The sequence below is a fragment of the Dendrobates tinctorius genome, unplaced genomic scaffold (genome assembly GCF_039654945.1).
Source record: "Dendrobates tinctorius isolate UK_male_01 unplaced genomic scaffold, ASM3965494v1 ptg000115l, whole genome shotgun sequence".
Taxonomy (NCBI): domain Eukaryota; kingdom Metazoa; phylum Chordata; class Amphibia; order Anura; family Dendrobatidae; genus Dendrobates; species Dendrobates tinctorius.
The window spans coordinates 21,847,515-21,866,035 of record NW_027361783.1 but is presented as its reverse complement, the minus strand read 5'-3'; the positions used below and the strand labels follow the sequence as shown (position 1 = coordinate 21,866,035).

Below are 18,521 nucleotides of genomic sequence, written 5' to 3'. Positions count from 1 at the left end.
AGGTCACAACTGCCGCTAAATTATACAGGAGAGGACTGTAGTGGCTTTGAAAATGGCTGAAGGCAGCAATAAGTAGGTTTTAATATACTCATTATATGCACATTATTGATTTAATAACAAAACATTATTAGCGTAAGAGCAATGAAACAATCACTCTCTCTGCCAGATGATGGTTATTATTTGACTCTTTGAAAAAGTTTAATAAATACCTAAATACCTTACTTGAAATAAATACTATTATAATGGTAAATTCACTGATATATTTGAAGTCTGAAAAGGAAATTCTACTTAATATAAGACAGTTGCTAACAATCCAGACATTTTTGCCTATGCTTTTTTGTCTTGGAATTTCTGTCTACTTTGTCCTCCATGTGCCCTTTAAATCTTTTTAGAGTCATGTATCAAAGGACATTGTTGTTTTTCTTTTCAGGTGGGCCTCATTACTGATATGCTGACATTACTCCTGTATCTGCATCTTTCATTCTGCTGACAATTTACTGTTCAACTATAATCTGCTCAATGATGGTTTTCCACTTCTATCTCAAAATACTGAAACACAGGTGAGGTGTACTTCAGAGCTCTCATTTGCATTGTCATTTTCAGTCTGATTCATATGTCACGTTCATTTAGGTTGCAAATTTGACTAATTTCGAATTGTGCAGATTCAATAAAATTTAATTCTATATTTCAATTTGGATCAAATTTACTCTATGCAATTTGATTGTGCCCCAACTGCTTGCCATCAAATTGCTGTTAAATATGCTCTGGGGTCTCCCAGCCCTAAACCCCAATAACTAGATGGTTAGGGAAGGTGTTTAAAAACAATAAAACGTCATGGCCACCATGTCCCTTAATTATCCATATCACAGCAGATCCTCCCTGGACCACTGCTGGCTTCCTAAGGCACCCACTCTGTACCAGTGCTAGTCTCTCTCTTCTTTTCCAAGATGAACCTAATGAGGCAGAATTGGAGTTGGGTGAGAGTGCCGAACACATCTATATATGCTGTTTATAGTATAATAAAAGTGAGTATAATAAAATAATAAAATAAAAGTGTGTTGTGATGCTTAATTACTATGGTATTTCACTATTTCAGGATTCTTCCAGCATTAGCTATGATATTAGATCTACAGTCATATGTAAAAGGTTGGGCACCCCTATTAATGTTAACCTTTTTTCTTTATAACAATTTTGGTTTTTGCAACAGGTATTTCAGTTTCATATATCTAATAACTGATGGACTCAGTTATATTTCTGGATTCAAATGAGGTTTATTGTACTAACAGAAAATGTGCAATCTGCATTTAAACAAAATTTGACCGGTGCAAAAGTATGGGCACCCTTATCATTTTCTTGATTTGAACACTCCTAACTACTTTTTACTGACTTCCTGAAGCACTAAATTGGTTTTGTAACCTCATTGAGCTTTGAACTTCATAGCCAGGTGTATCAAATCATGAGAAAAGGTATTTAAAGTGGCCACTTGCAAGTAGTTCTCCTATTTGATTCTCCTATGAAGAGTGGCATCATGGGCTCCTCAAAACAACTCTCAAATGATCTGAAAACAAAGATTATTCAACATAGCTTTTCAGGGGAAGGATACAAAAAGTTGTCTCAGAGATTTAACCTGTCAGTTTCCACTGTGAGGAACATAGTAAGGAAATGGAAGAACACAGGTACAGTTCTTGTTAAGCCCAGAAGTGGCAGGCCAAGAAAAATATCAGAAAGGCAGAGAAGAAGAATGGTGAGAACAGTCAAGGACAATCCACAGACCACCTCCAAAGACCTGCAGCATCATCTTGCTGCAGATGGTGTCACTGTGCATCGGTCAACAATACAGCGCATGCATAACGCCTTTTTGTATGACCAAACAACTCAATCTTTGTTTCATCAGTCCACAGGACCTTCTTTCAAAATGTAACTGGCTTGTCCAAATGTGCTTTTGCATACCTCAGGCGACTCTGTTTGTGGCGTGCTTGCACAAACGGCTTTTTTCGCATCACTCTCCCATACAGCTTCACCTTGTGCAAAGTGCGCTGTATTGTTGACCGATGCACAGTGACACCATCTGCAGCAAGGTGACGCTGCAGGTCTTTGGAGGTGGTCTGTGGATTGTCCTTGACTGTTCTCACCATTCTTCTTCTCTGCCTTTCTGATATTTTTCTTGGCCTGCCACTTCTGGGCTTAACAAGAACTGTACCTGTGTTCTTCCATTTCCTTACTATGTTCCTCACAGTAGAAACTGACTGGTTAAATCTCTGAGACAACTTTTTGTATCCTTCCCCTGAAAAGCTATGTTGAATAATCTTTGTTTTCAGATCATTTGAGAGTTGTTTTGAGGAGCCCATGATGCCACTCTTCATAGGAGAATCAAATAGGAGAACTACTTGCAAGTGGCCACTTTAAATACCTTTTCTCATGATTTGATACACCTGGCTATGAAGTTCAAAGCTCAATGAGGTTACAAAACCAATTTAGTGCTTCAGGAAGTCAGTAAAAAGTAGTTAGGAGTGTTCAAATCAAGAAAATGATAAGGGTGCCCATACTTTTGCACCGGTCAAATTTTGTTTAAATGCAGATTGCACATTTTCTGTTAGTACAATAAACCTCATTTGAATCCAGAAATATAACTGAGTCCATCAGTTATTAGATATATGAAACTGAAATACCTGTTGCAAAAACCAAAATTGTTATAAAGAAAAAAGGTTAACATTAATAGGGGTGCCCAAACTTTTACATATGACTGTACAAAGCAATTCCTCAGATAGATTGGGAAAGCTAGCAATTCATGATATTTTCATGATAGGGAATCTGTTACCCCATTTTAGGCCTATAACCTGCGGCCACCGCCATCAGGGGCTTATCTACAGCATTCGGTAATGCTGTAGATTAGCCCCTGATGTAACCTGAAAGAGAAGAAAAACAAGTTTTTAAAAACATTTTTTTTTTTTACTTTTGGCATGCTTCAATAGTCTCCATGGTAGACTTGAAGCTGCCACAACCCGATCGGCTCTGCTACATAGAGGCGATGATCAGATTGCCTCTATATAGCAGAATTACTTACTTGCTTTGAGCATCGGCCACTGGGTGGCGCTAACAGCAAGTCGGCACTGACAACCAAAGAGGTCTCCAGGAGACCAACGAACCAGTGACCTGCGATCATTGGTATGCAGATTTCCAGCCCAATGGCCGGAAGCATGAGTTAAATGCCACTGTCAGTGTTTGACAGCGACATTTAATGGGTTAATAGCCGTGGGTCGCAATTCCACCCGCGGCTATTCCAGGCACATGTCAGCTGTTCAAAACAGCTGACATGTCCTGGAAAAATGTGGGCTCAGCGCCTGAGCCCACATCAACGGGAGGGAGTCCGACGTCAGTGTAAATTTACACCCAACGTCAGAAAGGGGTTAATGACTTGTTGGTGTTGCTAATTAATTGGAATTCCCAAATAAAGTTTGTGCTTTTTTCATGGAATTTTGGGTGTTTCACCAATTGAGAAGCCCAATTTTCTTCCAATTCTGTTTACTTTATTTACTATTGTTGGATTTTTTTTTTAGTAAACTCTATTAACTAAATAAAAAATAATTCTGTGCTTTACATTCAGTAAAAGAAAATCTTTAGAGAAAAAAAGTGGTCACACAAAAGTGGTCTTTGGTCACAGTGTTTCCCCTTTCCATAAAACATATACAGTATAGAATTTGAGACTTAGCAGAGACCTAATAAAAGGTGTGGTTTAAAACATATTTGAAATTATACATGTAGCTACTGAGCACTATAGAGTGCTGACACCCAATGTCCAATGAAAGAGTGAAACTTGAAAATGTGCAGCTAACCCAACTATCAAGTGAGGCTGAATTCAAATAAGGTAACTACAGGAAAAATCCCATATGCACTCCTCAATGTCAACACAATACTGATAAATAAAAGTGGACATAACTAATCAGTTGGTCAGATATCACCTTTTCACTTATATAGTATACATTACAATGTGAGCACAAGCATGACCAATAGTACGTCACCACCATGATGATATAGTGGTCAGATATCACCTGTGCACATGAAGATTGCAAATAATACAAAAGAATACAGTACTGATCAGAAGCGATCACAGGCAGAACACATAGCAATTACACCCAATAACTCATAGGCGACACAACATCTTCTCTGTCTTTCTTTTTATTCTCCATCCCACCCAGACTGACAAGGTATCTTTCCCAGATGACTAACAAGACCAAACTCTAGAAGGCCATTCCAGATGTTTAATATTTGCAAACATCTTGGTGTTTACAAAAACCTGATGAGATGAACCAGAATATAAGTTGGTGTGCATGCAGTGTATAGGCACTAAACAGACAAGAACCGAGACAAAAACAAAATAAGCAAACACCCTGCAATAAATAAATATCCCGAATAGGGTCACCGTGATGTGGTGGGATGGCTTTTTTGATGAAAATTATGTTAATTAAGCAACCTATATTATTTTCATGCACTAGTGCTATTTATTTACCGCAGGGTGTTTGCATACTTTGCTTTAGTCTTGGGCTTTATCTTGGCGCATACAATGCATTGCTGCACTCTTTGGCTTGCACCTCTTGTCCATATACTGCAGCATTTTTCTTTTTCCTATGTCTTCCATTTTGGCAGGATCTTTGTCCATTCTCCAACCCTTTCCCCATTGGAGCAATCATTCCCATAAATTCTTCATCACTGGATGCAGCATTCTCTCCTCTACACCCCCCCCCCTCAGTGGCAGTTGCAATTTCTCTTAATCGTTCCAGTATTCGCAACAGTATAGTCTCCATCTCTCCAACATTGGCAACAGTATTCCTCCAATACCTACACCTTGTCAACTAGCAGGAATATTTAGTCTATTTACATCCTTACACCACTGCCATCTTCCCCACAAGGAATAGCATTTTCCTTACTTCTTACCTAGTAGCAGCAGCATTGTCATCTTTCTTACCTCTCTCTCACTGGCAGCTGCATTGCCTCCCTACCTACGATCTTACTGGCAGCATAGTTGTCTTTCTTTCCTCTCCTCTTCTTCTAACAATAGAATTCTCCGCTTTCCATCTTTCCCTCACTGACAGCAGCAATATACCTATCCCCACCCCATATATTAATGACAGATACGTTTTCATGCATTTGCAAAAACAATATTAGCATTCACTCCACCATTTCTCAAATGATAGTACACCAGCATTTTTAGAAAGAGAAATTAACCACAAACTAACCATGCTGCTAATGTACTTTAAAAGGCTTGTATAACATTAGACGGGTCTCTCCTTAACAAACCAAGTTCTTCATTACAAGTTTCAGAACGTCTGCTACTATTGCTTTACATTAGTCATGATTTATATCTACAATGCATGTAAACTATGCTGTCTCCGTTGATTTTAAAATGGGGAGCATTAAGTTTGTGTGAAGAGTTGAGCAGTCTTTGCCAGTTGGATCTTGACTCCTGTAGTAGATGCACATTCCGATAGCAGTTGAAGGCTATCAGCTTTATATACCTACCAACCAAACATTTACCATTTTATGTCAGTAAATAAAGGGTTAAACTGTCTTTGTAGATGGATTTTTTTCGACATCCTTGATATAATGTAAACTAGCCCATTTATTAAAATTACAGTTTACGATTCTGCTACGCAAATATATATAGTTCTTTTTATTATGAGGACATGCTGTGCTTCATTATCTTATACTGAAAGATATTTGTTCCTAATAGAGAGTAAATGAGAAATGTGGACAGAAACAGAATACATAAAATATACTGTAAGTACTGATATTGAATAAATACATTTCAGATATCTTGTAACTAGCGAGCCATTACAACACCACATTATTTCGGTAACAGCATTCATTTCTGTGTGCTATGGCAGCAATAGTGTCAAGCCATTTATAAATATGAGCCCAAGTTGAATTTTTAGAGCCTTTTTAGTGTAGTAGTCATTGACGCAAGCATTAAACATAAAGGTATTGTACAGCTACTTTCCGTGGCCGTCCTGTAATATGTGACTCGTGATGTATGATGACCTTTCCATGCTCCCTTTTGAGTCACCTATGGATGTTTTACCTGTCAGAAGTTGATGTGTGGATGCTTGATAACATCATTTTTATGCTGGATATTTATGTATAGTAGGTGCCTGCCATGGTGTACATGTTAAAGGGAACCTGTCACCAGAAAAAAACTTTATTAACCTACATATGTGGGGCTAATCTACAGGTTAATAGGTAGAAAATGAACTTTATTCCCCCCCCCACAGCATTTCAGTTTCAGTCATGGAGGTGACGATGGCGCTGGATCAATCGTCGCTCTTAAAATACCCAGCTCCCAGTGCTGACTGACAGTGAGCCCCAAAGCATAGTTAAAGTGAGTCGGTGCCGCGGGCGCAGTTAAAGCTGCGGCTCTGTGTATTCAAAGCAATGAATGAACCAGCCCTGGCACCGCTCATGTGACTGAGACAGGAATGCTGGCGTTCTTTCTGGTGACAGGTTCCCTTTAACTCTTACTTTCATACTTTATGACATACACTATGCACATCTAAGGCTACTTTCACACTAGCATTTTTTTGCGCTGCGCTGCGTGCGCAGTCCAAATGCATACAAAAAACGCATCAAGCGTTTTGCATGCGTTTGCTTATTTTATGCGCATGCGTTTTAACCAGTTTGTTCCCATAGACTGTAATGTGATTTTTTTGCGCATTCCGTGCGCTTTTGTGCGCATGCATTTTTTTGACACAGGTTGGGCGCACAAAAAATGCAACAGGGTGTGCCCGGCGTGCCTAGGCGCACACTGGAAAAAAACGAATGCGCACAAAAACGCTTACAAACGCTAGACCATGCGCACCCATGTTAAACATACAGTAGGGACGCATGCGCATGTACGCGCACGATGCGCTGCGCTAAAAAACGCTAGTGAGAAATCAGCCTAACAGCTTTAAATAAATGTGCATGTCCGGATTTAAATGTATAACAATGTACAAAAAAATTACTATATACTGTACTGTATGTAGGCTTAGCTCCTGAACATGAGGGATTGCGATAACAGACGCTCTCCATTAGATTTGTTATACTTGCTAAGCAATACTAAATCAAAGACAGTACATATTTTCATATATCAAAATGAAGAGGAATGTCCCATGTCAGCAAGCTTTGATAATTTAAACCAAGTCAGCATAAAATAGGCTTTTACTAATAAAGCTGGATATTAAACGATGAAATGCTTATAGAAGCCAAACGTTACTGCTAGAAAATAAAATCGCATTATTTACTGGTAGCAAATAATCAATGACCAATAAACATATCACACGACAGATTCCACTAACATAGCACGGCAGATGTCAATGCTAAAACTGTCATAAGGATTTACAATACGATAATTATGGGAGGATGTTGTGCCTGATTGAATTTAAAGGACTTTGAAGACTAAATTGTCCTGCACACACAAGAAATGTCACAATGGACACAAACAGATGCTATGCCATAGATTCACACAATATGGTTTGTATTTTACAGTATTTTCATAAAAAATATGAAGATCCCTGAAAGCACTAGTGAAGGGGCATTTGGCCCCCTACCAACCCCTCTCTCTCTTTTCCAGTGGAGACAAGAGCTTGAAATCTAAGCTTCCTTGAAATAGAATTGCCCAGCTGACAAATATAGTTCGGAAGTTACAAATCTAATTAAAATTCCTTTTGAAGCCAAAATTCCCTCCAGAGTACAGGTAATAAGACAGGAAAGGTCTTTTCAGACAGTCGGATAACAAAAGGGACATATTTATGCATAGATAGAGAAGTGGAAAAGTCCCTTTTGTCTCCAGGAAATACATCCTGAGTTGAAATGAAAATTTTGTCTCCTGCAAGGGAAATGTTATACATTTATACCATTCATCGAGGCGTTTGTATAGATCTGATAGTGATTGGATATACATTTTCTACTTCAGGACTAATCAAGGAAGAATATGTATATTTTTTCATAACTATGACACCTGCCTATAAGTCCTAAATCAATAGAGGTGAGATCGCTGCCAACATCCATGTCATGTTTGGTCTCTGAGTAAACATAAAATCCCTATAAAAAATATGGCAGCAATCTGGAACTTCTGCGATCATCTGGAGTGAAGATATTGTTAATTTTGGGAATCTCATAAAATCCTGAAGGGCTGTGGACATCCCACAACTCAGCCCATGTGAGGTCATCAAGAGGGAGTGTGTGGGTATAACTCAGGTGCTGATAAAAAGTCAAGGCAAAAAATGATCTGTGTTCTCGTAGAGAGATACATATCAGTATATAATTCCCATCACTGGACATTTTTCAATCAAAGTGCTCTCCTTCGCTAAGCCGAATCATCTCTTTGATCAGTCTGGTAAGTTCTTTGTTAATCATGTCTATTTTATGTAATTGTATATTGTGCTTTCAGCCATTACAGGGACATTTGCCTAAAGTTATATGGTTTACTTAATTCATTTTCATACTTTGCTGCCATGCACTGGCTTTTGTTATTAAATGTTTTTATGTTCTGAAGCTGTAATATCCACAGTGCTTCTCTCTGTAACTCCTCCTATCTTCTTCCTCACCTCCTTTCTGCTGATCATTGTCATCTTGGTAGCATGTGTATCAGAACTGAAGAGAGGAATCTCCTGTTATCTCTACATCCAACCTCCATGTTCTACCTCATCTTCAGCCCTTCATCTTACCTCACCTCATCAAGGTACTGTGAATAAAACATGTTAAAATGAATCACTGCATCATCTTTCCTAGATTAGCCATTTGCAGCCAGTCAAGCAAAGGAGGGAAGGTAGAGCGCAACATTATTTGCCATTACTTGTCCAGAGATCCATGCTCATATCCCTCAGACACATATTACATAGATGCAGAAGTGACAGAATATATATGCTGTATTGTTTTGTCTCCTTTGTAAAATCTTTTGTATATTTTTATGAACACTACCTAACGTTCAGAATTAAATATAAAATTTAATAGTTCCTTTTGTTCTGTAAACTGCACCTGAAAGCCATACACTACCAGAAGCAGGCATCCAGTCAGCCTGTATAGAATGACTGGTGGTGGCAGTGAGTAGTTCTAGAGTTATCGTGGAGCTAGCAGTGACGGTACCAGGAATGTATGCATATTTTCCATGCGTGGGAATCGGAGTTGTATATACCATATGCTCACTGGTAGTTTCCAAATAATCTGCCTTAGTGGAAACAGCTGCAGCCTCCTCTGTTACTCATAGGTCAATTGCTTAATTGTCTGGATGATATGGGCATCAGAGGACTATTTGTGACAAAAAGATAACAGTGTGTGTGGGAATATATTGTAGGGACATCATATTGTGTGTGTAGGTAATGTATTGTGGGGACATCATACTATGTTTGGAATGTACTGAAGGGATATCATAGTGTGTGTGCTTTGTAATGTATTTTGGGGATATAATGTGTATGGAGGGATGCAGTGTATGGATATTTTACTGTGTGCATTGTGTAACTGTCAGGCATCATACGGTGTCGGGGAAATGTAATATGAGGAATCATATTGTGTGTGAAGTGGGGGTGTACTGTGGAAACATTATCCTGTGTGTGGGGAAATGTTTTTTAGGCCATCATACTATGTGCAGGGGAGTGTACTGAAGAGGCAGCAAACTGTTGATGGGAACCTAATATGGGGATTTCATACTTTCTGTAGGGAAATATACTTTCGAGACATCATACTATGTACCTGGGAATGTACTATGGAGCCATCATACTGTGTGTGGGGGATGTACTATAGTTTGATGATATTGTGCGTGGGGGAATCTGCTGTGGGGGTATTATACCATGTGTATTATAGTGGTTTCATACTGTGTGCAAGAGTATTATTAGGACCGTGAAAATTGTACTATACTGTGAAATATTAATAGGCTTCATTAGAAGCAATCTGTTTGCCATTGTTGCATATAAGGGACTCAGCGAGGGTTGGGTACTTATTTTGTGCATAATAAAAATCAGTCCCTCTGTAATATTCTTCAAAGTTTGGAGGGATGTAATTCATCCTCATTGATCGGACAATTAGGACAGTGGTTGATGGTTCTAAGGAGAACTTTAGCTGGTGCTACAATAATTGTCATCTAGCTTTCCCTGACACATGTAAAGTAAAGCTTCATTTCATCAACACCTCAGTTTCATTTGAAAATCCTGTCCTAGTGACATTCTTAAAAACTGAATCGAATTTAAGTGAAAATATCTGACTTGTATAAGAGTAAGTGTAAAAATAAAGTAAACGGTTAAATTGTATTAATATATTCATTTTTTTTCCAGCATATTACAGCACTTGTGACAATGGGTTCGGACTATAAAGATCACTGCAGCACAACTTTCTGAAGAAAAGTTCTCCATATTGCTTTAGTGATGAACTCATCATTGCATCCACGTATTCTGGAACTTAATATAAGCAACTTGGATGGCAACAATACGGTGCCCACAAGCAAGACTAAATTATCATCATGTGATCAAGTGGTAATAGCTGCTGAAGTATTTTTAACCCTTGGCATTGTAAGTCTCCTTGAAAACATCTTAGTCATCTCTGCCATTATTAAAAACAAGAATCTGCATTCGCCTATGTATTTGTTTGTGTGTAGCTTAGCAGTAGCTGATATGTTAGTTAGTGTGTCTAATGCATGGGAGACGATCACCATAAATCTTATCAACAATAAACATCTAGTCATGGAAGATGCCTTCGTACGTCATATTGACAATGTTTTTGATTCAATGATCTGTATTTCAGTGGTGGCTTCCATGTGCAGCTTACTTGCCATAGCAGTGGATAGGTATATCACCATCTTTTATGCATTAAGGTACCATAACATCATGACAGTGAAGAGAGCTGGAGCCATTATTGCTTGTATTTGGACATTCTGTACAGGATGTGGTATTATATTTATTCTCTACTATGAATCAACTTATGTAATAATATGTCTTATTACTATGTTTTTCACCATGCTTTTCCTCATGGTATCTTTGTATATTCACATGTTCTTGCTTGCACGCACTCATGTAAAGAAGATAGCTGCTCTGCCAGGCTATAACTCTGTCCACCAGAGAACCAGCATGAAGGGCGCCATTACGCTAACTATATTAATAGGGATATTTATCGTATGCTGGGCACCATTCTTTCTCCACCTAATTCTCATGATTTCATGTCCACAGAACCTTTATTGTGTGTGTTTTATGTCTCATTTTAATATGTACCTCATTCTTATAATGTGCAATTCTGTCATCGATCCTCTGATATATGCATTTCGCAGCCAAGAAATGCGAAAAACATTCAAGGAAATCATTTGTTGCTGCAATATGCGAATAACCTGTGAACTGCCTAGCAAATATTAATAATAAAATCCTGAAACCATCATGCTTATCCTTTTATTTGCAGTTTCCTCTCTTCATGAATATTTTTATGGCTTTCTTAACAAGTGTGGAGGTGATGCACATGTGCATCAAATTGCTTACAAAAAAAATGAAATGCTTCATTTCAAAATGTTCTAAAAGCTAAAGTTTATGCAGCTGAAATAAATAACTAATCTGATAATGACTGTATTTCATAGAATAAATGGAAATAGTCACAGGAAGTTGCAAACTCCCAAAAGTACTGTGCATAAATATAATTGTAAATGTGCAAAAAATTAGAAAATAAAAATAAAGCATTTATTATAGGTAGAGATGAGCGAATATTTCAATGTTCGGTTGGTTCAGATTACGATTGCCGAATTTGCAATATTCGCCAATTAATAAATTGAATATTCTCAGAACATAACTGAACGCCATACAGGTCAAAGGGAGGCAAAAACAAATGCATGCACAACACCTTTAAATTATTATTATTATTATTATTATTATTATTATTATTATGCATTTATAAAGCGCCATTTATTCCATGGCGCTTTACATGTGAAAAGGGGAAATATAGAAAAGTATAATAAACATGTGTAACACAAGGGACACACAAGTACATAAGGAGAGGGGACCCTGCCCGCGAGGGCTCACAGTCTATAGGGATGGGTGAGGATACAGTAGGAAAGGCCCTAAATGCTACTAAAACACATCAAATGAGGTGCAGACACCAGGAAAGTGGCCTCAATTCACCCACAGTACTAAATGTAGCATGGCACTGCAGCAATCAGCCAAGCATGAGGTATCGGGGTCTGGGACAGCAGTTACAGCTTTCAAATGAATGTCACAGTAAGACGAGGTAAGTGAAGGATTGGTGTAGGCCTCCTGTGCTGGTAGACCTGAAACCACATGCAACACCTCTATCTGCTTTCATGCTGAGCCACACTCAGATGGCACAAATATCATTTTTGTAGACTACTATTGTCAGAAAAATTTAAGGATAGTAACACGGGTAGTTGACTCCAAGGATGTGAAGGCCTGACAGTCTTGGAGGCCTACTGCTACAGGCAATACTCATGATGGAGACACATCAAGGAGTCTACACATTTGCAAAAATGAGTGGCAGACACCATCAAAGTGTCATCAATTGCAAAAAAGTAGAATTAGTATAGCGGGGACTGACACCTCTTCCACTACTGCCAACCCAGCAGATGGAGACTGTAATGGGCAAGGTGCATCCTCTAAGCATAGTTCCCGGTCCTACAACTGAACCATGGTGTACACTGACACAAAAGGGGCAAGATGAGAAGGTGGTGTGTGAGTGGGAGACACTGAATGTCCTGTCTGTAAGGTACGAAGAGGATCCAACAAAGGTCCAAGTCTGTAATGTCAACAGATCAGAAAGTCTGACGTAAGAGGGAATGGTCCACTGTGTCAAAGACAGATGCCAAGTCCAGGAGAAGGAGGAGAACAAACTCACGTTGTTTTCATTTGGTGGTTAGTAGGTTGTTGGTGACTTTAGTCAGGGTAGTTTCAGTGGAACAATGTGGTCTGAAGTCAGATTGTAAGTGGTCAAAGAGGGAACAAGAGGAGAGGTGGGAGGACAGTTCAAAATGCATGTGTTATTCCAGTAGTTTGGAGGCATAGGGGAGAAATGATATGGGGTGATAGCTAGACAGAGGATGGGTCAAGTGTGGGCTTTTTGAGGATGGGTTTGATCAAGGTATGTTTCAATCCGGATGGAAGACACCAGTTGTTAGTGACAGGTTGAAGAGTTGGGTTATGCTTGTGATGAAGACTGTGGTAAAGTTCAGAATGAGGTGGGATGTTATTGTGTCTAGTTCACAGGTGGTTAGGCAAAGTATTCAGCTGAGGAGAGAGGTAGGGGGAACTCGTGGACACAGGAAAGAATTGAAAGTACTGAATAGCTGTTTAGGGTTGTGAGAAAAGTATGATATGAGGGATAAGAAGTTGGTTTGTTTTGCTGCAGTCAGAATTTGCACAGCAATTTAACAACTTATGTTACAGGATGGCAACTCCGCTCCCCTTCTTTGGCAGCCATACAACGGTATGCTTTGTAGATGAGAGCCAGAAAGAACATGTGCTCCAGTAGATGACAAGCGCTGTATCAAGTGGCCTCTGCTCCTCTTTCTCCACCTTAACATCACACACAGTACAGTCCTCAGTGGTGGCACCTCAATTGACCTTTTTTCCCCCTTACATCACAATTCTCCAAGCGCCCAACTGACTGTTGGGAACCATAGATGGTTGAGTCTGCAGATCTCTTCACACATTGTATGCCATGGGCATAGGAAGTGTAATCTAAAAATTCACAGAGTCAAGAGAAGGAGATCATTTACACCGATGACCAAACTTTTTCTCATTTTGATCCATGGCCAGATGAAGTTTTGTCTGAGCATAAACCAAACCCTTGTCAACAGACATTAACCCTGTTGGATGAAGGTGACCCATTTGTGATGAGACTCAGATATTTGAGGCGCCCGCGGACTGTAATCTGCTGTCTAGGCAGGAAGAGGAGGAGGGTGACTCTTAGGGTGAGATGTGGGAGAACACAGAGGATGACAATGAGGTAGTAGATCACACTCAGCAGAGGAAGAGGAAGACAAGGAGGTTATGTAGACACAGAGTTATGCAACCATGACAACCAATGCATCCTGAGGCCCAACCCTGCCAGATAACAGCAGTGTTGGCGGTTCTGCAGTTGGCTATATTGGGTCTTTTTTTCAGACCAGCCAAAATCTAAAAAAAAGCATGTTATCTGTCAACTTTTTTAAAAACAACCTAGTAGAGTAAAAAAAAATAATTAATTTCAGTACTACATGCATGACCTTGAACATGCGCGATCAACATGCGTTAATCTGGGAATGCCGATGTGCTAAAATGCAGACTAGCGGGTCTCGCCAACCATTGCCCACCCCATCAACCGTATCTTCTGATTCTTCCACCTCCCTCACCTTGGCAAGTGTTGTCACACAGGTCTCCAGCCGAAGAATTTCCTCTTGTTTACCCCTTACAATTGGGGTGATTGAGAGCCTGTCAGCTGATATGAAATTGGACATGCCTGCTGTTTTTGACTGATCTTAAATACCAAGCACACCTCTTCTCTCTCAATCCACCTTATCATCAGTGCCTGCACCTCTCTCACAGTCCAGCAGCTTGTCGTGTTTACCCTACTCCACCCTGTGTTGGCACAGCAGCAAACCCTCATTTGTGCAGTTGTGCTCACTAGTGATGAGCGAGTATACTCGTTACTCAGGTTTTCCAAAGAAATCACGGGTGTCCTCCGAGTATTTTGGCGTGCTCAGAGATTTAGTTTGTGTCAATGCAGCTGTATGATTTGCATCTGCTAGACAGCCTGAATACATGTGGAGATGCAAACAGGCAACCCCCACATGTATTCAGGCTGTCCAGCAGGCACAAATCATGCAGCTGCATAGACACAAACTAAATCTCCGAGCACGCCAAAATACTCGGAGGACATCCGAGCATGCTCGGAAAAACCCAAGCAACGAGTTTACTCGCTTAATACTAGTGCTCACATAAAAAAATTTTTACTCCTACACAAGGCAAATTTAACAGCTTGAATTTCACCATCTTCAATCTACTAATAATAATAACCTTTATTTATATATCCCAAACACATTCCGCATAGCTTTATGAGTCAGCAGTTCATATAAAACAGTCAAAAGTTACCAAGTTTAAGATATCAGACAAATAAAGCAAAAATAATGACGAGCCTATTCTTCAGAGCTTACAATCTACAATGAGGTGGGTGTGACACCAATTAGAGGTGCTTATTTACAATGATGGTACAACCATCTTGAGGAAATGGGGGTTAGATACAGGCTGCATTAGCATTTTGGGTATGGTTGAGTTTGAACTATGTTCAGAGAAGTAGAGAATAAGCAATATATGAAAAGGACTTTGATTAGGGAGTGTGATAGGTCGCCCTAAACAGATGTGTTTTTATGGAGCACCTAAAAATATCTAAGTTGTTTTTTTAACTCCTAATTTCATGGGAGACAAAGGTAGAAGATTGAACTAAAGTGGACAAAGTCCAGATCAGAGGTGTTACTGTCTTTGTGGGTCTCATAAAATGTTATCACTTTTGGGCTTTTCCAATTCATATGGCCCTCAAAGTCACTTAACATATGAATACGTTCATAAAAAAAATAGGATTTGTAAATTCATTGAAAAAAATAATAAAAATTGTTGCTTAATTTTAGCCCTTCTAACATACAAGCAAAATAAAAGGACACTTAAAAAGTATTGCTGACATAACTTAGATATATGGAAAAACTAATTAATAACTAGTTTGTGTGGTATGACTATCTTGGTTAAGGATATAGTCATTCAAATTATTACAATTGCTATTTTTTTTATCAAACTTCATTCAGGCAGAGGAGACCACTTGAACAATTTCACTACCTTAGGCTTTGGATGTAGAGAAAGCACTTCATAAGGTCTGCTGGGGTTACCTGTCTGCTTTAGAGTTGAGCGACTTTTGGTTTTTTAGGGTCGCGTTTCGTTTCGTGAAACCCGACTTTTCCAAAAGTCGGGTCGAGCAAGATCGTCCGATTATAGGGAAAAGTCGGGGTCGTCCCGAAACACGAAACCCAATGTAAGTCAATGGGGAAGAAAAGTCGGCAGTGAGAGGAGGACAGGAAACACACCTACAGTGCCCATTTGAATGCCAAAAGCATCAATTCTTCTTACTTAAGCTTGTCAACCTTAATTAACTTCATAATACAAGTTACGCACTGAAAAATGGGGGTTATTTGGCTAAAGTTGTGGGGGGGGGCTGGCTCCAGGTTTTCATGTGCCCTGGGCGAAAGAGCGCCCCTTTAACACATACCAAAACTCATCATGCTCCGATACGGCAGATAAATAGCGGTATAGTACAATGAAAAATACTTCACTTTTTACATCTCATGACGAGGCCCATCTATTTCTCCATACAGAATCATTGGTCCCATATAATGTTTGAAACAGTATATGATGAGCTCCACATAATGCTACAGTATATGTTGGTCCCCATGGATGAAGCTCCACTGTCTTATGGGCCCAAATAATGCTCCAAACATAATGGGCCCCATTTCTAATGCTCTAGTGTATAATGGGCCCTGTAAATGCTGCTCCAGTGTCTGATGTCCACCTTTGGAATGTATGGTGGGCCCCATCTATCATTCTCCAGAGTAACGTGCTCCCCAAAAATTGCTGTCCCAACATTGAAAACAATCAAATAAGTCTCCTCGCTAGGGAATCCCTGTACTAGTCTGGACTCCTCGTCGTCCCCATCTTCCATCTCACTGCACAGTATTTCAACCTTGCAAGTGCTGTGATCCTGAGCAAGCAGGGGGGGCCCACTCGTTGGCGACGGCACTGGCACAGGGCCTCTGATAGTATGGTGGTGTGTCTGATGGCGGGTGGGCCGAACCTGCACTTTCATCTGCAGCTTCCTCTTTGTCACCGTGTAAGATGGAACTGTATATGGGAAGGGTAACCTGAGTTTCATCAGGGTCAGATTCAGGCCGTGTAGCATGCGAGGGGAATGTAGTGGTCTGGGTCAATGTACCAGCAGATTCATCGAGCAGTGGATGGGCATCAGTGCACTTGTGTCGCCCCCAGGAGTACGGTCGCCACAGTGGCATTACCTTCCTCCTAGGGAGTGTGATGTCATGCTTGGGAGCAATGAAGGATCTCTCTAGCAGGTTAACTGATTGGTCGGCGTTATTCCCACGAGTCATGACCCTCCAAACAGCGTTCATGAAGGCAAATTGTTTGTTTTACGTGGGCAGTATGGTTGCAAAGCTGAACCTTAAAGGAATGTCCAGAAGGGCACCACCAGGAGTGGAGCCTACGGTTAAATTCGACTCCACCTGGGAAACCTCAACCATGCCAACTACAGAACAGATGCACACATTGCAAGCTTAATTCCGTTAACGAACGAGACTCCGTCATGCCCCGTGGTCCGAGTCCGGCTTACTAGAGGGACACGTGAGGCTCTGGAACATGAGATTGGCCAATAACTGGTGTGTCATGCCCTTACATGTCCGTGGCTGCATGTGCGCTACACTGAAAAGGCCAGCGTTTGTCGCTTACAGGTGCAGATAACCCGCTGAACAACGTTAGTGATGGGGATCACTGATTACAATTATTACCCGCGAACAATGATTTCCCAGTAAGTGCAGGTCAACTGCAGTTCCGGAATTAGGCCTAACCGTCATTCCTGAAAAAATGAAAAACTTACGTGTGCAAACCACAGGTGCTGTAGCTTGCTTAACAGCTCGCCAGCCGTTCTCACGCCCAGTATGGATTACACGTAATTGCACAAAGGTTAGAAAGGGTACCGTATCCCCAGATAACATGTATGGATAGCGTACACATTCAAAATATATGTCTCAGGAGGCAGGCTCAGACGGTGTTAGGCCCAGTATGGATTGCACGTGATTGCACAAAGGTTAGAAAGGGTACCGTATCCCCGGATAACATGTATGGATAGCGTACACATTCAAAATATATGTCTCAGGAGGCAGGCTCAGACGGTGTTAGGCCCAGTATGGATTGCACGTGATTGCACAAAGGTTAGAAAGGGTACCGTATCACCGGATAACATGTATGGATAGCGTACACATTCAAAATATATGTCTCAGGAGGCAGGCTCAGACGGTGTTAGGCCCAGTATGGATTGCACGTGATTGCACAAATGATAGAAAGGGTACCGTATCCCCGGATAACATGTATGGATAGCGTACACATTCAAAATATATGTCTCAGGAGGCAGGCTCAGACGGTGTTAGGCCCAGTATGGATTGCACGTGATTGCACAAAGGTTAGAAAGGGTACCGTATCCCCGGATAACATGTATGGATAGCGTACACATTCAAAATATATGTCTCAGGAGGCAGGCTCAGACGGTGTTAGGCCCAGTATGGATTGCACGTGATTGCACAAAGGTTAGAAAGGGTACCGTATCACCGGATAACATGTATGGATAGTGTACACATTCAAAATATATCTCTCAGGAGGCAGGCTCAGACGGTGTTAGGCCCAGTATGGATTGCACGTGATTGCACAAAGGTTAGAAAGGGTACCGTATCCCCGGATAACATGTATGGATAGCTTACACATTCA

The 18,521-nt window shown here is 40.3% G+C and overlaps 1 protein-coding gene across 2 annotated transcripts; it reads left to right on the top strand.

The window, feature by feature from the left end:
• The first annotated feature begins 430 nt into the window (after positions 1 to 430).
• MC5R (melanocortin 5 receptor) lies at positions 431 to 11,386 on the top strand. Of its 2 annotated transcripts, none has more exons than XM_073590027.1 (2): positions 431 to 560; positions 10,299 to 11,386. In XM_073590027.1, exon 2 carries the CDS (start codon positions 10,389 to 10,391, stop codon positions 11,364 to 11,366), a length of 978 nt encoding a protein of 325 aa, XP_073446128.1. In that variant the 5' UTR covers positions 431 to 560; positions 10,299 to 10,388; the 3' UTR covers positions 11,367 to 11,386. The 2 variants fall into 2 exon arrangements, with proteins under 2 accessions (XP_073446128.1, XP_073446127.1); XM_073590026.1 differs by lacking the exon at positions 431 to 560 and adding an exon at positions 8,612 to 8,713.
• Positions 11,387 to 18,521: the final 7,135 nt, after the last annotated feature.